The 27024-nt window shown below is 37.4% G+C and overlaps 1 protein-coding gene across 1 annotated transcript; it reads right to left on the bottom strand.

Moving 5' to 3' along the window:
• Window positions 1-10335: 10335 nt before the first annotated feature.
• LOC121397974 (uromodulin-like) lies at window positions 10336-26711 on the bottom strand. The gene is made up of 13 exons (XM_041576298.1): window positions 26699-26711; window positions 24612-24770; window positions 23125-23363; window positions 22148-22270; window positions 20185-20362; window positions 19648-19785; window positions 18751-18765; window positions 17052-17849; window positions 15812-15916; window positions 14861-15069; window positions 12959-13113; window positions 11533-11778; window positions 10336-10540 (listed from the first exon to the last, which is right to left on the bottom strand). The coding sequence occupies exons 1-13, from the start codon at window positions 26709-26711 to the stop codon at window positions 10336-10338; spliced, it is 2583 nt and encodes an 860-aa protein (XP_041432232.1).
• Between the last annotated feature and the right edge of the window lie 313 nt (window positions 26712-27024).

Genomic DNA, 27024 nt, shown 5'->3' with positions numbered 1-27024 from the left:
GAGCTTTTTTACCTGCGCTCCTCTATGTTCCGGTTTCAAGCATTCAGCCACAGGGAAGCGCAGGAGTAGACGTACTGAATTATTGTCAATGGGGCTGTACTCACACAGATGCATGTAAGCACCGAAAGCAGGTAAAATGCAACATGCTGCGTCCCAACCTGCGTTTGGTGCTTACATGCGTCTGTGTGAGTACAGCTACATTGAAAATAATTCAGTGCGTCTACTCCTGCGCTCCCCTGTGGCTGAATGCTTGAAACATAGAGGAGCGCAGGTAAAAACGCTTGTCTGTAAGAGCCCTTGAGCACAGTTTCCCAGCACTTAACAAGTCTGTCCTTTATCCCCATGTTTGATTCCAGTGTAATATAATGAAGTGACATAATTATTTCTATATGTAAGATAACAGAAAGGTGCCTGACATGGTGCTGGGAATCAGCATTCTTATTGATCAGTTCTTTAGCATTTATAATGAAGTTTTTGATCAGTAGAATTCTTATTCTTGCAGTTATATTAACGTTTTTTGGCAACATCTATCAAAAACGATGGGGCATGGTGGGACAGTGTTACAGCTGGATTTATATCCTCGTTAAGAATATAACCCTGATATTACTGGATTACAGTTCCCAGCATGCCTTAAAGTGACACTAAACTGAACCTTAAAGTGGTCCCACAGCAACCCCTAGCTCTCTCTTGAAACTAGCAAAAAACTTCCTTAGGGCTCTTGCACACGGCCGTTTTTACCTGCGCTCCCCTGCGTTGTGCTTTCTTCTGTTCAGCCACAGGGGAGCGCAGGAGAAGACACACTCAATTATTGTGAAGGAGGCTGTACTCATAAAGATGCATGTAAGTGCCGAACGCAGGTGGGACACAGCATGTTGCATTTCACCTGTGTTCAGCGCATACATGCGTCTGTGTGAGCAGGGCCGGTCCATGCCGACCAGGCGCCCCAGGCAACCCAGCCAGCCGTGGCGCCCCCTCCACCGTGCATGCAGGAAGTACGCGCGCATGCTCACTGACCGGCCCGTCACCCCCTTCTGGTATGCTCTACTCCTCCACTCCTGTACGTGCATGCACACGCACAAACAGTACGCAGTACTGAAGAGGAGAGGAGCGCACTCAGCCGGACTAGGGGTAGGAAGCGGAGAAAGGTAAGTGCCTGGCGCCCTCCCAGCTTTGCGCCCTAGGCACGTGCCTACTCTGCCTACCCCTAGTTCCGGCCCTATGTCTGAGTACTACCCCCTTCAAAATAATTAACTGAGTCTACTCCTGCGCAGGCAAAAATGCCCGTGTGTAAGAGCCTTTACACGTGAAAAACAATTGTTCAACGAGAATTCTACTGACAAAAAAAGTACTTATATATGTGAATAAGAATTCTTATTATCAGCAGTATGTCAGGCATATTGCTCTTATCTTACATACAGTGATTTTCTCAATTTCAACCTTATTATATTATACTGTAAACAGAGATGGGGAGAAAGCACATACTGTACTTGTTTAGTGTTTGGAGAATGGCTCAAAGCAAAATCATCCTAAACACAAGTTTCCCAGCACTGAACAAGTATGCCCTTTAGCATAATGTCTGATTACAGTGTAATATATTCTCATTGGTGAATTCTCTTGCATTTAAAGATTAAAAGATTGCTCACAGTGGTTGTACCTGCTCCATTCCTGAGGTCTCCTGGCCCCTATCTCAGCCACTGGAGTCAAAATATTTATGATTCGTTTAAATGCCCCTTGTCAATAAAGTCTTCAGTTACTTTATTTAATCACAGAAAAAAATGAAAGCAATTATTACACCAAGGAATTCTGGACGCTGGCAGCCACCATACTGTATGGCTAATCCTAAAACATAATCTGACACAATCTCTTGAACTAATTATACTCAGGACTAGTGATGGACGAATTTATTCGACAGGTGCAAATTTGCAGTGAATTTCCTCGTTTCACCAGCGAATTTTTGCTGGTGTCAAAGAAATTCGATGCTGGCGACAATTCTATTAATGCAATTGGACAAAATAGATGCGCGTCAGATTGTCGCCGGCGAAATGGGACAAATTCACCCATCACTACTCAGGACTGTTTTGGAGGGTGGGGGGGGTTTAAAAAAAAAATAGGCACCGTAAAACCGCCCCCAAAACCGTGCCACCCAAGGCACAGGCCCTGGGGGCCTTAATATTAATACGGCCCTGATTATACTTCATTTGATATTGTTAGTAAAGCATTATAGAAATACTATATTTTGATAACCACAACACTGCAGGCAACCAAACAACCCAGTCCCGCAACAATAAATGAATGGATTGAGGATGAAGAAGAATTAAGACTGATGGAAAGATTTGCATCAGTTAAGAATAATAATACAGCAACATTTGGTTATTTGGTTATTAGTATTTGTACTGCCCTAGCACTTAAAGGTATTGTTCACCTTTAAATGAACATTTAATATGATGCAGGGAGTGGTTTTCTGAGACAATTTGCAGATGGTTTTAATTTTTTATTATTTTTGGTTTTTGAGTTATTTAGCTTTTTATTCAGCAGCTCTCCAGTTTGCAGTTTCAGCAATCCGGTTGCTAGGTTCCAAATTACCCTAGCAACCATGCAGTGATTTGAATAAGAGACTGGGATATGAATAGGAGAGGGCCTGAATAGAAAGATGAGTTACAAACAGTAGCAATAACAATACATTTGTAGCCTTTCAGAGCATTGGTTTTAAGATGGGGTCAGTGACCCCCATTTGAAAGCTGAAAATTATTAAAAACTGTAAAATATAATTAATGAAGACCAATTGAAAAGTTGCTTAGAATTAGCCATTCTATAACATATTAAAATGTAACTTACAGATTAACCACCCCTTTAATACTGATTTTATTATGTTTAAAACGCATGTTATATTGCTTCTTTTAATACATGTTTTGTCATGATGCCTCCTAGTGGCAAAAGTAATAAATGCGCATTTGTTGACTTTCTATTATCTGTGAACCCTCCAAATCTCCTTCTATCCTCCTTTTCTAGGTGTTGTCTTCTGTGTGTTAGGAGGTGCTTTAGAGGTTTGAAAAGGAAATATTCCTTTTTAGCTGCACATCTACCCTAAATAAACAGTATATGTGGTTTCAAGTGTCTAGCTGAGTCCATTTATCTGTAAGCAGTGGTTGTGTCTAGTTCACTTCAGGCTTCAGGCCAGTAGAAATGTCTTAGGGTAAGGTCACGAGGGATTAGTTGCCCCGGCGACAAATCGCCTCTTCTTTGGGGCGACAATCTCCCCGAACTGCCTTCCATCCGGCTATAATGAAAATTGCCACCGGGATGGCACTCACGCCGCTTCGTTTTCTGAAGTCGCCCGAAGGTGTACTGTATATGTAGTGTATATTTTGAGTCATCCCCATTGATTCATATAGGACCTCGCCTACGTTTACTTGGCTTGTAGTATAAATAAAAATTTTAGAGAATTTTTAGAGAAATAAAAATTTTAGAGAATTTTTAGAGAAATAAAAAATGGAAATCCGAATGTTAGTAAATTGGCCCTAAAATCAAATAAAATATTTTAAACAGTAAATTGGCCCTAACTGTTCAATGTGCATGCGCACACTAGGGTTGCCACCTTTTGGTCCGTGTAACATGATATAATGGGGGTGTGATGCAATGGGGGCGGGGCTAGTACATCAGGGGTGGGGCTTTAACGTGGAAATTGGCTAAAAGCTAGGCAGGCAGTTTTGACCAGGACAGCCCTTCCAGGGCAAAACAGGTGGCAACCCTATTGCACACCTTTCTAAGATGAGAGTCTGCACATTATGGGCTCCAGGGAAGGTGTCCCAAGCTGTATAACTCCTGAACTTTTATAATAAGAAGTCATGCATATTCTGGGCACATTCCATGCAGGATGCTGCCACTTTGCAGAGTGATTTGTCTAAGTTGGAAAACTGGGCAGCAAACTGGAAAATGAGGTTCAATGTTGATAAATGCAAGGTTATGCACTTTGGCAAAAATAATATAAATGCAAGTTATACACTAAATGGCAGTGTGTTGGGAGTTTCCTTAAATGAGAAGGATCTAGGGGTTTTTGTAGATAACAAGTTGTCTAATTCTGGGCAGTGTCATTCTGTGGCTACTAAAGCAAATAAAGTTCTGTCTTGCATAAAAAAGGGCATTAACTCAAGGGATGAGCACATAATTCTGCCTCTTTATAGGTCCCTGGTGAGGCCTCATCTGGAGTATGCAGTGCAGTTTTGGACTCCAGTCCTTAAGAGGGATATAAATGAGCTGGAGAGAGTGCAGAGACTAAGTGCAACTAAATTGGTTAGAGGGAGGGAAGACTTAAATTATGAGGGTAGACTGTCAAGGTTGGGGTTGTTTTCTCTGGAAAAAAGGCGCTTGCGAGGGGACATGATTACACTTTACAAGTACATTAGAGGACATTATAGACAAATAGCAGGGGACCTTTTTACCCATAAAGTGGATCACCGTACCAGAGGCCACCCCTAGTTGATATAAATGACATTAGAAATGCACTTCTATCATTACTAATACTGAGTTCATCTGCTTCAGCCCTAGTATATTATCTGTCTTTTTATTTCTGCTAGATTTCTATGAAAAGCAATGTTCTCTGTGTCCAAAGACGCAAAGGATCCAATTTACTTATGGCAAACCAGAAGTGACATTAGATTTTTTTTTTTTCAAAAGTCCACCAAACGACTCCAAATTGATTGTAGGAGGTCCACCATAGGCTAAAACACCAATTCCGCAGGTTTTATATGGCGAATAGTCAAATTCGAATTCTCAATTTTTTTTTTTAACTCAAATCAAATTTGGACTATTCCCTAGTCGAATTACACTAAAATAAATTTAAAATTCTAATTTAAAAATTCAAATTTTCAACTCGAGCCTTGATAAGTGTAGCCTTTGCTTTACTATCATCGGCTTAAAATAATGCATATAGGGATGCGACTTGTAGGATCCATTGGCTTTTTCTGTTGCATGATATAAATGGGACACATAGCAGACATGGCTAAATAGGTTTTAACTCCTGCTATGCCGCATTGCCATATAGTGGAAGTCCCTGATATTTGCAAAAATAATTGCACTGGACAGACAGGTGTCCTGGAAGAAATGAGAGCTTATTGCTATAACTGTTAATGCATTCCAGCAAATGGATGGAAGAAATGGGTAATACACTCCCTGAGTTTTATGATGTGGGCCGTAATAGGGTTATTAGTTGCTGTGCCATTTACACAATGCATTTTTTTCTTTTATGCATTACAAGCTGCAGGTGGGGGGTGTCTGTTATCTGGAAACCTGTTATCCAGAAAGCTCTGAATTATGAGAGGACCATCTCCCACAGACTCCACTTTAATCACATCACTTTTTTTAAATGATTTCACTTTTCTCTGTAATAATAAAACAGTAGCTTGTACTTATTCCCAATTAAGATATAATTGATCCTTACTGGAAGCAAAACAATCCTATTGGGTTTAATTAATATTTTAGTAGACTTAAGGTAAGGAGACCCAAATTACAGAAAGACCCCTTTTCCGGAAAACCCCAGGTCCCGAGCATTCTGGATAACAGGCCCAATATCTGAATCAGAATAATCCAGTTGCACCAAGTATGCACATATTGTATGTCCAAAACCAACCAGCAGAATGTAAACTAGTGATGGGCGAATTTACGACGTTTCGCTTCGCCGGAAAAAACGGCGAAAAATTAGCGGAACGGCGCTGGCGTCTCGTTTTTTACGCTGGCGGCTGTTTTTGACGCCGGTGCCCGTTTTTGACACCGGCGTCCGTTTTTCCAGAAAAATTTTTTGACGCCAGCAAATTTTTGCCACGAATTTTTGCGGACGTTTCGCAAATTTATTCGCTGGCGTCGAATCGCGCAAATTCGCCACAAATTCAAGACTGCCGAATAAATTCGCCCATCACTAATGTAAACCACTGTATCTCTATAAAAGAACCATATTCAAAATATTTGGACCCCCAAACTTACTTAGCATATAAAAATAAAACAAATCATTCTCTGAACCATCTATACATTTTTATTTAGTTATGCAGAGACAGTTCCATTCTTATTAAACCATGTGATACAGACAAAAATGCACAAAAAAAACATATCCTGAACAAAAAATCTTACTTCTCCTACCCTCTACTCTTAAAAACTGGAGGCCCAAACAGATTTATATAAATTCCCCAATCTGCCAGTGCTACATTACTGGTGAACTAACACAGGGAACGTATTATGCAATGTTGACACTGTAATCAATCATAGGGCAGAATGTGCTTTTAATTGATCTGCACTAGAGCAAAATGTTACTAAAATGACACATAAAGCCTTAAAGAACATTTGAACACTTGAAAAAGTGAGAAGAAGGCAAACAATTCAAAAACAAAAAATAATAAATACTGAAGACCAACTAAGAAGTTGCTTAGAATTGACCATACTAAAAGTTACCTTAAAAATGAACCACAAATCATATTAAATCATGCACCATTATATTAATTGATAAACAGATATGTCATGAGCTAGACTGAATATTTTCCACATTAGATGCTAAACGCAGGAGGTTCTAGAATTACTGCATTACAGAAAAGAAGACTGTTGACAAGAGAGTTAGCAATGTTCCAATCACTGTCCAAGATGCACGGGTGCCTGGGTGAGACGGAAGAAAAAAACAAGAAGAAATTACAAAAAATCATATCACTTTAAATTAATGATTGCTCATTAAAGGTAACAATATGGGCAGCAATGTTTAAAAGTAATAAAGGGGACATTAGCCTTGCACAGCACACAACTTCCCCTTTGCACCCCATACTGCTCAAAGCAGATTTATATGGATTTACATGGATCCCAGCTGATACAGATCAGCTTTAAATCTCATTGGTCGCTGGCTGTGGAGATTTTGGAGAAATGTTTGGAAAAGTTTTATTCTTGCTTTAAGAATGCAACCCTACGTTGTTGGACAACAGCTCCCAGCATGCTTCTACCTTTATTATATGTGACAGTATTCTGGAATTAGTAGTCCAGAAACAACAAGTAAAGTTTGATTGAGCAGTGCAATATAGCAGGGTCTTCTACCCCTTTAAATTAAAAAAACAAGTGAAGTTTTACCATGAGATGCTGAAGAAATGTCTGAAAAGCAAAAGGAAATGTATTATTACATTTATGAAGCCACAAAACTGTACATATTAAAAAAAACTGCACCAAACCTGAGTTCCAAAAACAATGAGCCTCTTTCACGGTGGGCAATAGCCACAATTACGCAGGTATGGGGGGGGGGGGAAATTACTTGTACATGGGAAATGTTTGCAGTTAGCACTTTGCCTCTATAAATTGCCAAATCTGAGCAGGATGAAATATGATGTGTTAAATAAATGTTGATTTAGTTTAAAACCTGCTAGTCGATGCTTTTATGGATCCACATATTCATTCTGCTAAATTAAGCAGATGACACATGTACCAATCCAATCCAACCTCACGTTTTAATATTGTTTAATTCTGCACCTCTCCAGTTTAAAAATGTGAAGTGCACCTGGTTCATATATAAAATAAATGATAATGCATCTCTTATTCATATTGGCTTACACAGTTCTTGTTTGCTTTATGGGTTTTTTTTTTTTAATTTGTGCCTCGAAATTACTCTTTTCATGTTTAATATTGTTCCTGAGACTTTTATGGACCTATTTACTAAAACTCGGATTAATCAAATATTTTTCCTAAAATAAAGTCGACCAAACTCCCTTACACAAATTTTTCTTGAAAAAGCCGAAGTGAAAAAAAGAAAGTTATGATTGGCGCCCCAAAACTCGGTTTTATCGAATTGTCGCTGCAAAAAACTCAAATTTATTGGATTATCGGACAAAAACTCCGACTTTATTGGATTATCAAGTGCAGATAACAATGTCAAGAAACAACTTCAGCGACATCTGCCGTTGACTTTTACACGACCTCGACAGGTTTGAGATGGAGTACTTTCAGATTCTGACTTTTAACAGCTTTGGGGTATACCACATCTCTAAAAATTAAAGTTGTTATTTTTCCACAAAATATTTAAGTTTTCCCCCTAAAAATCCCATCCATAAAAATCAAGGTTTAATAAATGGGCCCTTAAAATTCAACTTTACTGCCAAGTCAAAGGAGAGTAGTTGGAGTATCAGTTATCTTTCACATGGACAGTGGTTTATGCTTCTCATTGCCTTCTTGTGCTGTGGTTAGAGCGAAGGACATGGGTCCTGACATAACTATGTCGCTGAACATGAAGATTGAGAAATTATAACTTAAATGAGAGTTAGGAAACACTGTTTATTTCTGTAGGGGAAAATATATAACAAGTGTGTAGCAGAAATCCAAATAATTTGTGCTCCATCTGTTAGATTTTTTCACAGTACAAATATATAAGAAAATGACTTTAATTTACCGAAGTTGTGACCAGTTGTAAGTTAAAGGGATACTGTCATGGGAAAAAAATATATTTTCAAAACGCATCAGTTAATAGTGCTTCTCCGGCAGAATTCTGCACTGAAATCCATTTCTCAAAAGAAGAGCAAACAGATTTTTTTTTCATTCAATTTTGAAATCTGACATGGGGCTAGACATTTTGTCAATTTCCCAGCTGCCCCAAGTCATGTGACTTGTGCTCTGATAAACTTCAATCACTCTTTACTGCTGTGCTGCAAGTTGGAGTGATATCACCCCACTCCCTTTCCCCCCCCCAGCAGCCAAACAAAAGAACAATGGGAAGGTAACCAGATAGCAGCTCCCTAGCACAAGATAACAGCTGCCTGGTAGATCTAAGAACAGCACTCAATAGTAAAAACCCAGGTTCCACTGAGACACATTTAGTTACATTGAGAAAGAAAAACAGAAAATGCCAGAAAGCATTTCTCTCCTAAAGTGCAGGCACAAGTCACATGACCAGGGGCAGCTGGGAAATTGACAAAATGTCTAGCCCCATGTCAGATTTCAAAATTGAATATAAAAAATCTGTTTGCTCTTTTGAGAAATGGATTTCAGTGCAGAATTCTGCTGGAGTAGCACTATTAACTGATGTGTTTTGAAAAAAACATGTTTTCTGATGACAGGATCCCTTTAAGGAGCAGATCAGAATATTTACTATCATACTATTGCAAGTCTACTTATTAATGCTCTTTGCTGCTATATCTTTACTCACCTTTCCTGTTGAATGGTCCTATGCTCATAGTAAAGGTAACATCTGTAGATACATCCAAGGAACGACCCCCTGCACATGACTGCAATATATAAATGTATATGTTGTTGTTTGTAAAATGCTTGTCTGATCCAGTATGACAATGTATGAAATGACAGAATTAAGTCTAATATACAGTACAAAAAAAATGTATTTATCTAAGAATGGTAAAATGGGGAGCCAAATCTGGTTAGGGTGAGAAGGGCTGAAAGGAGCCAAAAAGCCCTTAGCTAGCAATTATATGCAAAGTGATGCCTTTTGGAATCAGAAGGTATTTACTTGTCTCATGCCATACACACAGCATTGCCTAGATACCAAAAAGGAGAGTTTTGACCTAAGAATGGTGTAACATGACAGAGCTGACTGGTGTTCCTTTGCAATATGTTGCAATATATCACACAGATAAAGCCTGCTTAATTTATAGATAAGAATTTCTTTTAAAATAATTGTTACATAGGCTATACTTACCCAATTACCTCCCTTAAATACAGTACATTAATAGCTAGCCAATATTTTTAGTCAAACCCCTATTTATTGAACTCATGTTGGAAAAAATCTGTCCCATTGTATTTGAATGTATAGCTTAAAAAATGTTGATTAACTGAAATGGAATTGTTCTGGTCTAGACCACGAGGGAACTTCATGGCTAGGCTCTATTTGATTTGTTTATTTAAACCCAAAAAGTACTTATTCTATCAGGGCAAAAGTCATGTATCCCAAGCAGACTATAACAATACTGTAATCACTCGACTGCTGTTAAAAGCAAATATCTTCTATGGGTAACTAGACCTTGTTCAAATGATGTTATTTTTATTACATTACCCAACACCCTACCCTCATATGCCCCTTCCCTGTGGACCGTTAAAGGCACAAGCGATACATGTGTATCACACAGCTTGTCTGCACTAGTTCTACTTATTATTCTTTTTCTCATTCATATTAGTACTGTAGTGTTGTGTTATTATCATAACAGCCTCACTCTGAATTCATTCCTCCCAAATGCCTCTGGGTGCTAGTTAGAAAATAGTCACATTTTAAGCCTATATCAGGATGTAGATGGGTCATAACTGGCCCTGGCCAAGGATAAATACATATGGTATAATGTCCTGGTTTTCCTTTTAGGAATGTTGGTGGGCAACTACTGTTCATCCATTCCCTTCAGAATTTTCACAGTTGTTTGTACTCACAGGTTCACAAACGTTGGTATTGCGGACACACGCATAGATCTCACAGTGCAGATAGACTTGATTTGGATTCTTGCCCATTGAAAACATTTCAAAAGAGAATTGTGCTTGGCTAGATACGCCATTTTGTGCTACACTTATAGTTGGATCAACCGGGTTAGGGCACCTGTTAAAAAGACAGAAAACAGTAATGAGCGACGACAGTAAATATCAAATATGTAATTATGGGGCTGACTCCTATCAAAGTCGAAGGATTTAGCGCAGATCGAAGGATTATTCCATTCGACCGAACGATTAAATTCTTCGAATCGAACGATTCGAAGGAATTAAATCCAACGATCGAAGGAATATCCTTCGATCAAAAAAAGTTAGCCAAGCCTATGGGGACCTTCCCCATAGGCTAACATTGACTTCGGTAGCTTTTAGATGCCGAACTAGGGGGTCGAAGTTTTTTTTAAAGAGACAGTACTTCGACTATCGAATGGTCGAATAGTCGAACGGTTTTTACTTCGAATCCTTCGATTCGAAGTCGTAGTCGAAGGTCGAAGTAGCCCATTCGTTGGTCGAAGTAGCCCAAAAAAACCTTCGTAATTCAACGTTTTTTTACTTCGAATCCTTCACTCGAAGTTAGTGAATCGGCCCCTATATGTATTTCTAATAGAGAAGCATGATCTATTCTAAGGGGTTTATGACAACCCCTTTTTTTCAGTGAATCCTATACTGTATAATGCTTTTCCTAGCGTTGGAGTTAAAAACACATAAATGTGCACACCTCTTGGCAGAAATGTTCCTTTTCGTCTGTTAAAAGGGAAGATTTATCAAAGGTTCAGTACCATTTGTTAAAATATCTGAAAACTCTTCAAGGAAAACAGTGCCTTTCTTAGGTTCAATGGACATATATATATATTTTTTTTTTTTTTTTTTTTTTTCCATACGTGTTTATGATAATGTACATTCTGGCGCACCACTCTAAATAAATGGCTTTGAAAGAAAATTTATACATTGTACTAAACACTCATCTATAACAGTAGATTATATTTTCATGTGGATCACAAAGTATACCCTTTTTTTCTTAGGAAACAGTGTTGTGTGTGTCGGAATTCTAACAATCCATGTATAAATCATGAGCCTCAACATTTTTGCATTCTAATACTATACCTGTTTTGGATGATATAATATCTAGTAGGATCATCCTTACTGCTAGACGGAGTAGCATAGCAGTTTTTCAGTACCATGGCATACTGAGATGGATCTGGACCAACAAGGAATACTCCAATGTAAATCTTTGTGTGGGTTAGCAGATCAATTTGTGATCCATTGTATGGATATTTATAGTCGCTGCTGTTGTAAACTGCCATGCGAGCACTAAACTGTCCAGGTCTGGATATATTAATGATTGTATTGCTACAAATAGCAAGAAAATGGCAAATTAGTTATGTTGTTATAGTCATCAAAAACATACTCACACTGCAGAACAAGACAGTTGAACAGGAAACTTTGCATCCATAAAAAAATCCCAGGATACGTAACATAAGTTTAAGTAAGATTTCTTTTGACACTTCTTGGCACTTCAGCAGTAAAAGCACATTATGCTAGGTTGGAACAGAAAAACAAGTAGCGGAGCGGCTGTTACAAATCTTGGATGTTTTTCTGCCTATCCAGTAATGTCCTAAGTGTATGATTTGACTGCACCTTCTCCTTCACTTGACCCTTCAGGTAGCGTTCATCAAGGTACATTGATGGAGTTCCTTCTGGCAATGACCCTTTCAGAATCATGCTGCTTCCCACTGCCTAGCTCCAGGTCTGAGACTGGAAGGAAGCAAGTATCTTTATCTCCAACTTTGAGATAGAACGGCTCTTGGGCTAAGTCAAAGCCCTCAAAAAGGCCTGCTGGTAAATCCCGTGCTAACTCCCTGTAGCCTTACATAAGTACCTCAATGCCCCTGTGCTCATAAACTGTTCCTAATTTTCCCTGGACAATCTCAAATGATGACCCTCAGTAGGGTTGTGTTTCATAATAAATGGTTATCTAGGTTGCTGGCTTAAAGAAGAACTAAACCCTAGTTGTTGCAAACCATCAAACAGAAAATGAGGTTTGTCATATATAACTGATGCTACAGAGCTGATTATTAAATTCTGACACTAATTGTGCTGGTTTCTGAGCTGCCTTACTGCTAAAGGAGTGTGGTTACCTTGGGCTGGTATAGAAGTCCAATACATAATGTACAATGTTTTTGCCCAACTTCTTTATTTAAGCTTTAGATCTCCTTTAAAGACATATAATTAGCAGCAAAATATAAAAGGATAATTGCAACCCCAAAAAAATATATTTTTAAACATATTAAAAAAAAAAATACTGGCTAGCCTTACTCCTAAATTAAGTGTACAGTATATACTGAGGACTGAAACATCTCCAGCTTGATAACTATAGGGTTGAGAATAATAACATACCTTGATGATACATTTACCTGCCAATACTGGCTATAATAATAATAATACTCCTAAATGCAGTGTATGTACTCAGAACAATCTCCAGCTTGGTAACTATAGGACAGTGAATGATTTATATCAATGATAGATTTACCTGATAATGGGATTCAGGGCAGTTTGAAGACTTAGTTCCATATCAAGTTGGAAAATACAAGTTGAAGTTGTTGTCAGCTTATCTCTAATAATTTTACCAGGGAGTACAAAGAAGAAGTCATAACTCTCTCTATAAAAGGCGTGGGTTCCATTTGTCTGAGGAAAATCAGAAAAAACGTATCAATGTGCAGAATATAACCACAAAACAACTAAATAAACAGTTCTAACTGTATCATAATTGGCTATGGCAGAAAAGGTGGTTTGATATTTGGATTGCTATAGTTCAATTTGTATGACAAAGCCTTGACCTGGGATTAAAAGGTAAAACTACACCTGAGCACATTTTTAGGTAACAATAGTAGGTCTGAATAGCTGTTCTTCTCTCTTGTTTTGGATTCTGCACAATTGGCAATTGTACACGTTAATGACCCTTTATGGAGTAATCCAGTGGTTATTGGATTGTGAGGTCTGTTGCCTCTTTGATTCTTCAGAGTATGAAATACATAAATAAATGAAGAATTGAATCTGGCTTTTTGGGGACGTACATCTTCCCAAAACTCTCCCATCCAAACCCCCTAGCTCTCCAAGCAAACACTTAAACATAATTAGCAATGCAAGATAAATTGCAAAATAGTATCTTAGGTGATCACCACTAGAAATAATGGGGTCACTTTTAAACACTGGGTACCTGGGCAGAAACCCATGGCAACCAATCAGATGATCGCTTTGAGTTTCCAATCTGTAGCTGGCTGAAAAAAAACTAATAACTAATTGATTGCTATGGGTTACTGTCCAGGTGCAAATGTGCCCAATATTTATAAATGAGCCTAATGTGCCCAGTGCCTCTGTTGTGGACAAAAGGTATGCCCAGGACAGACTGGATTCTCATTGGAGGAATCTCTTGCATTACTTTTCTGTGGGTGAGCTTGGAAAATGTTTTATCAAGCAATAAGGTAAATGTAGGACAAGTTCCATGCTTCACTACTGTCACTCCTACATCCCCAAAAGTAAAACCTGATTGATATTAAAATTATTGAAACCTTCACTTGATTAAACCAGTTAAGTGACAATACACGAATCACCCTACCTTATATACTAGTTTAGACAAATGAATGTAGTACAGTATCATGAAATAAAATGAGTCTGATATGGACCTGTAGGGCACATTTTCACCAGAAGAGAACTCTCTATTTACTTTGGATTTTGAGATGCAGATGTATTAAATGGTACACATCTAGGAGCCCATTTACTTAGCTTGCGTGAAGGAATAGAATAAAAAAAAACTTCGAATTTTGAATCTTTTTTTTGGCTACTTCGACCATTGAATTGGCTACTTCGACTTTGAATTGAACAACATTGAACATGGTTCGAATATTCGACCATTCGATAGTCAAAGTACTGTCTCTTTAAAAAAAACTTTGACCCCCTACTTCTCCACCTTAAACCTACCGAGGTGCAATGTTAGCCTATGGGGAAGGTCCCCATAGGGTTTCTTAGCTTTTTTAGTTTGATTCGAAGGATTTAATCATTCAATCGAATGATTTTTCGTTCGATCATTCGATCGAACTAATTGCGGTAAATCCTTCTTCTTCGATATTCAAAGTCGAAGGATTTACATTCGGCAGTCGAATATCGAGGGTTAATTAACCCTCAAAATTCGACCCTATGTAAATCTGCCCCCTAATGTATTATTTTGTTACACTTTCATATCAAGAGTTGTGGCCAATTTGCCAATATAACCTAGATCCTCAAGTCAGTCTAGAAATGTAAAGTCTCATGACAGCTGGGAGAGGAAAAGTGTCAGGCCACAGTTTGTATCTAACATGCACAATGCTATAGTGTATGTCTAATAGATTCGCTGTGAGCGCACTATGAAGCAATATACAGTGTGACTGTCACTTACAGAAAATGTCATCCCACAGCTTCCTTCTTGCAGAGGGGACATAACTGAGAATGTGTTAGTAACATTATCATCCAGGACAGAAAAGCAGGAGCCGTCGTCAAGAATTATATCGAGGTAATCAATGTTCAGAGCCCTCATCTCACATTTGCGGAAAGATGTTTTCATGTTTTGCAATCCACAGCTCACGCTTGGTGTTAAGTCTTTAAGAGCTAAAACAGCAACAATAAATTGTAAGTAAATATGTTTTGACATTTTTTCTTTTACACCATTGACTATTGACTGGGGGACCAATTTAAGATTGAGAAAATAATGAAGATTGCCAAGGTTTTTTTTTCAGCAAGAAACCCTGTGTCATTAGTAAACTCATGCAGGGGTTCCTTAAAGGAAAACTAAAGCTTAACTAAAGAAGTAGGCTATAAATGTTGTACATTATGTTTTGGGCTTCTGTACCAGCCCAAGGCAACCACAGCCCTTTAGCAGTAAAGATCTGTGTCTCCAAAGATGCCCCAGTAGCTCCCCATCTTCTTTTCTGCTGATTCACTGCACATGCTCTGTGCTGCTGTCACTTACTGAGCTTAGGGACCCACTCACAATATACAGTACACATACAGTAGAATATAAAGAACAGTGGCTCACAGGTATAAAAAGTTGGGGACCCCTGTTTTAGAATGTTCTATTCGTGCAACCTTTCTATTTGTCTTTCTATTCAGGTCTTTGCCCACTCATCTTCTGATTATTGCACTAGTAGTAAACAAATTGGCAAGCAATTCATTGGGCAGCAAAAGTTTTGCAATCTCCTTGAGTGTCAAATTCATAATAATAATAATAATAATAATAATAATAATAATAATATATCCCACAGCAAAAGACTATACCTCTTCCATAAAAATCATAAATTATGAACATTGTTAGACAATATCTGTAATATTTGTGGTTTTTGATTGTACTTACCAGATACACTCACATTATCCTTGCAGTAGCACCCACACTTTCCAGACACAGTTCTGCATTCCTCATCAGAAGCACACAAGCAGTCATTATTAATTGATCGAGGATCTAATGAGAGCAACCATTAAGATTAAATGAAAGTATTTTTATTTCGAGAAACAGTTTTAAACTGTGTTTGATTGAGCACTATCTTTTGGGCCAGATTACATTGGACAAGATGTAAATTCCAATACTTGTATTTACAAATATTTACAGTTCAAGTGCAACCGTTGCTACTTGTACTATTGTTAATAGTGATGGGCGAATTTGAGATGTTTTGCTTCGGCGAAAAATTTGCGAATTTCGCAAGAAATTTGCAAAATGGCAAAAAATTAGCAAAACGGCGCCGACGTCTCGTTTTTGACACCAGCGTCCGTTTTTTGACGCCGGCGTCCATTTTTTTGACACCGACGTCCGTCTTTTGGCGAAAATGTGCCGGCGTCCAAAAAACTGACGCTGGTGTCCATTTTTTTTGACGCCAGTGAATTTTCGCGCCCGTTTCACGAATTTATTTGCCGGCGGCGAATCACGCAAATTTGCCAAGATTTTTCGCCTGGCGAATAAATTCGCCCATCACTAATTATTAACCACAGTGGATCACTTCTCGTTGACTTGAATAGTATGCCTTGTGCTGGATAAACATACATAAAAGAAAAGACAGCATGTGCTGTCCTTTTATACTGCTTCTAATCACAGCTCCAAATTACAGGGAGGCCAATCTCATAGACTCCATTTTAATCAAATAATTCAACATTTTAAAAATGATTTCTTTTTTCTCTATAATAATAAAACAATACCTTGAACTTTAGCTCAGCTACAACATAATTAATCCTCACTGGAGGCAAAACAATTCTGTTGTGTTCAATTTAATGTCAAAATGGTTTTTCAGTAAACTGATGGAGACATATGGAGATCTTAATTACAGAAACATTCCTTATCCAGAAAACTACAGTTCATGAGCATTCTGGATAACAGGTCCCATACCTGTACAAATTAAACTTTCTAATTGATTTGTGCAATTTACCTGGAGGTATAACAGTTCATGGATGAATACAGTAATGTGTGTATTGCTTAAAATACATGCAACGCTCTCTACTAACTACTAACTGTATCTGCTTTTAAATTAAGAAAATAAATAAATAAAAAAACAAATGCCCCAATGTCTTCACTATTATATGATTTTAAGTAACTGTAGAACGTTTACCTGTGCAGTATGCCATGGAGCAGGTCGGTGTTCTATTCAGTTTATAGACATGGTATCCACCAGGACAAGCCTTAATCTGGACAGTTGATGACCACTGGCAACAATCATACTGCCCATGGGCACATACAGTGCGACTGACAATACCATCTGTCTCAATGGGATGTGATCCATTTAACCACATAGGTGCAACAGTGTTACATCTATCTTTTGGAACACAGAATTCGGGCATGCGTATTCCTCCACTTCCAGTGAAACGATACCAGCCCACTTTGTCATTGTCACATTTGGTGTCCACATATTGTGCATTGGAACTGCTTCTCCAGCAATCGTCAAGAACAGTGTGACTGACACATGGATCTGAGCAATAGTAGTAGATGCCATTTGGAATGCACTCTGTATCACTCCTGCACACACCTCTGGAACATGGATCAGTTTCACAGTAAAATCCATTACCAGTGACTCCAGGTGGACACTGACATATATAAGATCCATTAGTATTAATGCACTTTGCTAAAGGATGGCACTTGTTCAGGTCTGGTCTAGAACACTCATCAATGTCAACACAAGTGTTTCCCGCTCCTCTTGTGTAGCCAACAGGACACCTGCAATTGTAGGAGCCACATGTATTTTCACAGTGAGCAGCAGAAGTACAGTTGTTCAACCAGGAATAGGCACATTCATCAACATCTGAGCATGAGAAACCATCTCCAATGAATCCATCCTTACAGATACATTGGTAAAGGTCATGATACGGTTGACATATAGCATTGGTGTGACAGTCTGAGCAGTATTTCGTTACTGGAATAAATAAGAAAAATATGTGAAAATGTACATGTCAGATATTTCTGTTAAAGCACATATTTTACATTTTATTTTATTTATTCCGTGCTGATAACTAATAATTTTATTCTGTGCAGTTGATGATAAGGCAAAAACGCTGGTATCTTTTCCTTTTTTAAGGGTGATAGGCTGAAAAAGATAGTACATTTTTTTGGGGGGCACCCTCCTTCCCCCCTACATTTCCTAACATATGGCACTTAAACTATACAGTGGGCACATGTATAGGGCAAAATAACAACTCTATTTTATTTTATGAAGCTTTCCCAGGCTTGTGTAGTGTAATGTATTTGCTGCTACATATACGTCCATTGTACTTTAACTTGGCACCGTATGCAAATTAGGCATCGCTAGCGTAACTTCGCTTTGCTTGACAAATTAACGCTAGCGCAACTTCTCTACCATTCACCTCCCTGAGCGCAAATTCGCATTTTAGTGAATTTGCGTAGCGCTGGCGAAACTAGGCCTGGCTAAGTGCGGCAAAGTGCAGCGAAGCTGTCGCTGGCGCAACTTTGGATCTTAGTGAATTTGCCCCAATGGAAGAGGCCCCTATCCTATTTGGAAGTTTCTCTGGTCTGCGCTGGAATTCGCCCAAAAATCTGACTTTTTTGGACTTCTCAGGAAAAAAGAATTTGTATTTTGATAAATAAGACCCCCCTGTAAGGGAGAAAAATGGAAAAGTGCCAAAAAGGCTGTATAAAAATCAGAGCAGTATCCCACATAGCCCTAATTAACTGAAAAAATAGTGTATCAAGGTTTTGATACTAGAGTGGGCCTTTGAACAAAACATTCTCTTTTCACATATATCCTGTTGTAACTGGAAAAAACATATATTAAATACTGCCCATGGAGAGTAACTTACCTGATGTGTTGGTAACTGAAAAAGAAAAAGAAATTAAATTAAAACATAAAAAAAAAATATTTGAATGAATAAAACAGCATTATTTATATTGTGTGCCAAACATAATTATAATTTATCATGACACGGGCAGTGTCAAGTTTTGGACCCTTCCTCCCACTAACATCACCCCAGGAATTAAAAAACACCAGTCAACACATCTTTATGGGTTGAAAAGGCCGCAGCCAATATTATTAACCACAAATTGTCATATAATTATACATTTTGCAAAGGTAAAATGCCAACAGACTCCTCCCTTTCGCGCTCTTCCTCCAGCCTCCAACCAGTCACCTTCTGCACTACATTTCCCACAACCCCATGTCAATGAACCTCTTCCAGCTCCCTTCCTAGCCCCTGTCATAGTCCCATTTCCTTCATTTCTTTACAGTTTCCCGGGACATTCTTTATAAAAGTAGATGAACTACAATATCTTTCAAGCTATTTTGTTTCTATAACAATAACCTGATTTCTATAACAAAATGCATGCAATAGCTCAAATAGTGAAAAGGACTTGGAGTAGCTAAAAAGAACACAACCCATTATTCAAATAGTTCTTGCATTCAAACTTCTCTAAAGGAATTTGATTTTATATTTAGGGACAATTTCAACTTCAACACAACCTTGACTGTTCTACTTCTCGCTCATCATATTTAAAAAGATTTTTGACTTTCACTTCAACTTAAGAATTATTAAAACTGGGTAGACCTGCCAAAATTCCATTATTTCCTATGGGAAGATATAGAATGTCATCTAATCTAGTAGTCATTAATATTTTACAATCTGTTACTAATGCCCTTAAAGTAAAAAAAAATAATATTACCACATTATTATCATAGTATTCCTATAGGATTTTGTCTTTACCTGTTAATCCATCCACTTGAACAACATGGGGGCTACTTGAATTGACGCATATGGTCCATACTCCTTTGGCAGGATTTTCAATCTGATACAGTGAACCCCAGTTTTCAAACACAATTTCATCTGGAATTAAGACATTGTCTAAAAAAGGAAAACATATATATATTTATATATCATGATTTATTATTTTTCAGCGTTGTTTTGCTTTTGTTAAAACTGCAAGAAAAAGTTGTAAATACTGAAAGAAGCATACCGTTTGTAAGATGAGTAACTCATAGCAAGTATTCACCCTTTAGACCAAGTTTATTTGTCCCTTAATAGTGATATAATATCTAAAACATTCTAATTGTTAAATGTAAACTAAATGTAAAAATCCATCAGTATAACCACTGGTATTTAGATAATTCTATCCGATATCTAAAGCTACTCAAATTTTTAACAAAATGTTCACTTTTAAATGGAAAAAAATGATGACACTCTAATATAATTAACACGAGAACACAGATTAAGAGAGATCTAAATGAAATATAATGCACTTACGGTCAGGTCTGAAAACAGTTGTTGATGTGATTTTGCCATCAATCATCACCAGTAAGGAAGTGAAGTCAGCTGTTACTGTAATGTTATCACAATGATTTGTGCCATCATTGACTTTGTACAAGAGTTTCACTAAGCTGTCAACAGGTCTTGATAGGGTGAAGTCTAGATAAGTAAATACCTTATGGAAGAAAACATTAAAACTCTGGTTATATTTCTAGAGATGTTGACAACAGGCATTTTGAAGGGCACATTTTAAGGGACAAATTTACTTATGGTCGAATATCAAGGGTTAATTAACCCTCGATATTCGACTGTCGAAGTTAAATCCTTCAGCTTCGAATATCGAAGTCGAAGGATTTACCGCAATTCGTTCGATCGAACGATTAAATCCTTTGATTCGAAGGATTTTAATCCATCGATCAAACAATTTTTCTTCTACCAAAAAAAGATTGCAAAGCCTATGAGGACCTTCCCCATAGGCTAACATTGACTTCGGTAGGTTTTAGGTGGCAAACTAGGGGGTCAACGTTTTTATTTTAAAGAGACAGTACTTCGACTATCGAATGGTCAAATAGTCGAACGATTTTTAGTTCGAATCGTTCGATTCGAAGTCGAAGTGGTATTCGAAGGTCGAAGTAGCCCATTCGATGGTCGAAGTAGCCAAAAAAAACATTCAAAATTCAAAGTTTTTTTTATTCTATTCCTTCACTCGAGCTAAGTAAATGTTTACAGTTCATTTAGAAATTCGCTCCACCTAATATTTTATCCCTTCCAATCTCTCAGCTGTTGCCTATCTCAGGTCCACAAATATGTTGGACTTCATTATACAGGAGATCTAATTGTGAAATCAAACATGGGGATCAAAGACAGACTTGGTTATTGCTGGGAAACTGCGCTTAAAGCTTCCAACTCCAATTGCAGGAACAAAGAACAGAGAGTCAGATTGATACAGATCAGCTGGGATTCTCATTAGAGGATTTGTTGCGTTTTAAAGCAGTCACTGACTGTGGAGATTTGGGGACAAAATTTGGAAACGTTTTAATGTGCAAAATTTCTTTTAAAAATACAATCCTGATGTTGCAGGAAAACAGCTCCAAGCAGGCCTCAACCTTTATTATATGTTACACTATTCTGGAATTTGTATTCCAACAAGCTTGGTTGAGCAGTGCAGTCGGGTTTACTACCCCTTTAAGATTAAGCAGTATGCTTTATTTTATATAGGCATGCATACAATGTAGTTGCACCAAGGCACTATTGGATTTGATTTAATTTTAAGATGAGTGAGGCCATTATAGATTTCTTATCCACCCTAACTCAAAATGTTTTTTGAATCTGAAAAGAAAGAGGAGTTTCGAGTTATAAAAGAAAGAGGAGTTTCGAGTTATCTCAACAGGATGCTAAGGGGCAGATGTATTAAGGGTCGAATATCGAGGGTTAATTAACCCTCTATATTCGACTGCCGAATTAAAATCCTTCGACTTCGAATATCGAAGTCGAAGGATTTTGCGCAATTCGTTCGATCGAACGATCGAAGGAATAATCGTTCGATTCGAAGGATTTTAATCCTTCGATCGAAGGATTATCCTTCGATCAGAAAAAAGTTGGAAAGCCTATGGGGACCTTCCCCATAGGCTAACATGGGCTTCGGTAGCTTTTAGGTGGCGAACTAGGGGGTCGAAGTTTTTTTTTTAAAGAGACAGTACTTTGACTTTTGAATGGTCGAATAGTCTAATGATTTTTAGTTCGAATCATTTGAGTCAAAGTCGTAGTCGAAGGTCGAAGTAGCCCATTCAATGGTCGAAGTAGCCAAAAAAACACTTCGAAATTCGAAGTATTTTTTATTCTATTCCTTCACTCGAACTTAGTGAATAGGCCCCTAAATGTAATTGATCTGCAGCTAAATTTACAGTAGTCTAGGAACTTAGCAAGGAAAAAGGTGTTGTTATAAAGGTTATTTTTTTACCTTGGACAAATCTGAGGGGGCAATTTGAAAGACATGCCCATAACTCAGAGAAGCAATATATTTGTATATAGTGAACCCTGGATCAGTTAAACTCGAGCAAAGCCCTGTGGTCAAAAAGACAACCTGGGGAAAAAACAAAGTGAATATGAGAAAACGTCATTGTTTGCAGATTCTGTTCAATTTACTTTAAAACCTTTTTTAAAGCAGTAGAAATTATTGCATGGGGCTAAGATACTTTAGAACCTACACCACATCTAAATGTCACACATTAATTTTTTTAAATATAAAGTCTTTGTTTTGTTTTAAAAGGGTATATAGTCACACATTTTAATTAAGCAGGTCGATGTAAAAGAAGAAAGCAGAAATGAAAACTGAATAATAAGGCTCAATTGCTATTAAAAGTACAATGCCATCCAAACAAAAGTCGTTTTTTTTCTCTTCATCACTTTTTAGATGCATTTTAATGGCATTTAAAGGCATTAAAATGCTTCTAAAAAGACATTATTAGGCAATGTTAGATTACCGATCAAGTAAGGATAGGTCCTTAAAAGTAGAATCTATTGGTTCTCTTTTTTAGTGGTTTTCAGCCCCTGATATAAAAAAAAAGTTTAACAATACAAAGGAAGTATTCTCTATTTAGTTTTGAAATATATCATAGGTTTAGGTTATATATTTTATAATTATACATATATATATAAACATCATATGAAACTGCACTTACAGGTCTTTGCAAGGTGAAAAAAATGGTAATTTAATTTTATTGGTTGAATAAATTACCACTTTTTTCATATCATGTTATATAGTTTTTTATACTGTCACTAGGGCAATTAGCTTATACAAACAGAGTGCAAACTACAAGCTGGTAATATAATTTGGGGATGATGGTATCCCTTTAACACTACTGCAGTAGTAGAATTATCCATATCTTTATAAAAACCCAACATGCACAATATAATTACAAAAACGTTGTACTGTACCCGTGATTGTTTGGTATCTATAAGTGAATAAATGTTGTTCAAGAGGGTACTATTCGTGTAATCTTTAGCAGATGCATCAGTGAACACTAGAATGAAAGATTTGGGTGGGGAGATCTCTAAAGCCAATTTGAGCCCACTCATCGCTAATTCTGGGCAGTCTCCTCCACCAGAGGCAGTGAGGCTACTGAAGAACGTCTTAAACTCTTCTTTTGAACTTGTGATCCTTGCTGGGCCAATTGCTGCAAAACAGAAAGTAAAAATGTTTATGGAAAGTGCAAGCAAGGCTGGGTTTGTATTAATACATTGTTTATTGGTAGTGATGGGCGAATTTATTCGCCAGGCGTGTATTCGCATCAAAAAAAAATGGACACCGGCGAATTGATAAGGACATAAAAGTCTGGGGGAAAATCCAATAAATAGTGATGGGCGAATTCGCGAAATGGCGCCGGCGTCTCTTTTTTGATGCCGGCGTAAATATAAAGCGGACGCCGGCGTCAAAAAAGAGATGCCGGCGCCATTTCGCGAATTCGCCCATCACTATTTATTGGATTTTCCCCCAGACTTTTATGTCCTTATCAACTACAGTATATATACATTTGAAATATACAGGTATGGGATCTGTTATCCAGAATGCTCTGGACCTGGGGTTTTCAGGATAAAGGATTTTTCCGTAATTTGGATCTTCGTACTATAAGTCTACTAGAAAATCAAGTAAGCATTAAGGGGGTTATTTATCAAGGTCCGAAATTATCTCAATATTGGCCGCTACAAACTCTGATCCGATCTATTATTACATTTTCCCGAAAATTTGCTTTAGGTTAGGTTTAGGTTTAGGTTTTCACGAGTTTTCACCCGAAACCTCAAATTTCTGCCTGAAATCTCCGAAAACTTTGTGGGTTTGGCACGAGACCCAGCGCAAATCAATAAAATCATTGGGACTTCTCCCATTGACTTATATGCAACCTCGACAGGTCTGAGATTTGAGATTCAGAGTTTTCCAGCCTCTGGGTTTAATAAATTCTGAAAAATTTGTGAATTTTTAAAAGCCCGATTTTATAAAAAAATGATTTTTGCATTCGGGGCTTAGTAAATAACCCCCTAAATAAACCCAATAGGCTGGTTTTGCTTCCAATAAGGATTAATTATATCTCAGTTGGGATCAAGTACATGCTAATGTTTTATTATTACAGAGAAAAAGGAAGTCATTTTTAAAAATTTAGATTATTTGATTATAATGAAGTCTATGGGAGATGGCTTTTCTGTAATTCAGAGCTTTCTGGATAATGGGTTTCTGGATAACGGATCCCATACCTGTATATAATTCTTTACACAATACGCAAGTTCTGAAGGATAAGTAACTGTGTGTTGAACAAACACAGGCTTTCCCTTCCTATAATCATGTACAGAATAAAATGATTTATAAACAGCTTGAAATATATATTTTTCTTGATGGATATAAGGGAAAAAAATGTAAGAAAATTCCATACTTGGATCATTAAACTCCACCATTGTATACTGCCGTTCTCCGCATGGGAAATGTGCCGTTATGTAATCAACAAGCCAATTGTTCACCAATTTTAATTGCTGGATGTAAGTGAGCATTGACCCTGTAGTGTCCACTACATAAGTCAGTGATGATGATGAGACTGAAAGAAAAAAAACAAAAACAAATGAGACCCATATAGTTAAAATGTATGGAGAGAGTCACATAAATCAGTAGAACATTACATTTTTACCTAGTTATTGAATATGCCCCAAGCAGAATATTTCTCTACTGTTTGTTTTTAATTATCTCTTTAGTTCACCCAGGGCAGCCTCAGAATTATTAATCTGCAAACTATATATTCTCTGCCCAGGGTTACAAAGCAATGACTCCTGCCTGGAAAAGCCCAATGGCAACCATAGATAATGTGCTCAAGAGAAGGGCAAGCACCCTATCTAACATGGCTTTCTGGACAGAGGAGAGGCAGCTTGTTGGTAAACAAAAGCTTGTGGCAGAACATGGGTTGTGTTTTTAAAGGTAAATTCCAACTTAAAATGTCAAAGGTGTCATTGTCCATTTAAAGGACAACTGTAACATGTTAAGCAAGTTAACTAAACAAGTTAAGAGTGCACCCAAATGGTAGAAAATGATTAATAAATCTGTTTCAAAATTAGCATTAATCTTTCTGTTCTTAAATATTTTTTTTTAGAATATAAAGAGCTTGAACTACATATTTATTTAATTAATTTATTTAATAATTTAAGTGTAACGCAGAAATTCAAGGTGGTTATTGAACTTAGAGATCACCATTTTCTTTCTTGTATGTAGGGATGCAGCGAATTCACTATTTTGGATTCGGCCGAAGCCATGAATCCTTTGTGAAAGTTTCAGCAGAATACCGAACTGAATTATAATTTGCATATGTGCATATTGTGACAAAAAGTCACATGATTTCCCTCCTGCCCCTAATTTGCATATGCAAATTAGGATTCAGATTCTGATTCAGTTTGGCCGGGCAGAAGGATTCGCCCGAATCCGAATCCTGATGAAAAAGGTTGAATCCTGGCCGAATTCCGAACCGAAGCCTGGATTTGGTGCATCTCTACTTGTATGTGTCAATGAAAATGACTTTATCAATATGCCACCATCCGCTACCATTTTCCCATTATCCGCTGTATTTTCTTGGCTTAGTGTGAACAGAAGAGACAGAGACAAATATCTATAGATTACTTATGGATTACTAAAATGTGGGCAAACTTAAAGGGGTAGTTCACTTGTAGATAGTCTTTTAGTATTGTGTAGACATTTATATTCTGAAGCAAGTTGCAATTTGTGCTTATTTTTTTATTTTTTGTGGTTTTTCAGTTATTTAGCATTCAGCTTTTTATTTCAGCATCTATTTGGTTGCTAGGGTCTTATTTACCCTAACAGCCAAGCATGGGTTTGCAAGAGAGACTGGAATATGAAAAGGAGAGGCTCTAAATAGGTAGATAAGTTATATGAATGAATAATACTAATAATAAAATGTTAGCCTCATGGAATAATAGTTTTTTGGCCGACGGGGTCAGTGACCCCCATTTGAAAACTGGAAAGAGGCAGAAGAAGGAGGCAAATAATAAGGTAAAAATGAAATAATGAATGTTGATTGAAAAGTTACTAAAAATATGATAGTCTGAAAGTTAATGTAAAGATGAACCACTCTTTTAAGACTTTTTATTACATTGCACCATTTGTTTGGCCAGGTCTAGAAACATACAAAAAACAATAAGCTGTTTGTTTTCAAACAGCTAAATAGTAAATGCTAGATTCTGAATGGTTGCTATGAGTTACTAGACCTTGATGTCATCTACATTATTTTAAAGTACATACCATTTCGGGTTCTGCAGTCAATTCTGTGCATTTATTGCATACATCTTGCTTATTTTCTAGTTCTATAGCAAACAATTGGCAGGTAGAATTTACATCTGATTGGTTGCTATGCATTACTCAAGCTACTGCAAAGATTATTGCATTTCAGCTGAAATACTGAATACAGTAGCAGCATTTTGCATTTGGAATTATTCACCTTATATTAGCATATGTGCAACTTACCTGAGCTTGTCATGCATGTATCTACAACCAAAAGAGGAGTTTAACGTTAATGATGCATATGAATTTATTTATTTAACATTTTCAGATACTATTAATGGAAATCCTTTTATTCAAGTGAATTTGTCCCTTTGGGGAGCTGTCGATCTTCAGTAGTATGTCAATGCGGGGAAAGTACAGGATTTTTTACTGGATAGATTGAACCACTGCCTTTTTGTAAACTGTTCATAGTCTTTGCACCAAATTTCGAATGGTCGAATATGGCTACTTCGACCATCGAATTGGCTACTTCGACCTTCGACTACTACTACGACTTCGAATTGAACGAT

Source organism: Xenopus laevis, chromosome 9_10L (assembly GCF_017654675.1).
Source record: "Xenopus laevis strain J_2021 chromosome 9_10L, Xenopus_laevis_v10.1, whole genome shotgun sequence".
In the NCBI taxonomy this organism is placed as follows: domain Eukaryota; kingdom Metazoa; phylum Chordata; class Amphibia; order Anura; family Pipidae; genus Xenopus; species Xenopus laevis.
This window is presented reverse-complemented; position numbering and strand designations above follow the sequence as displayed.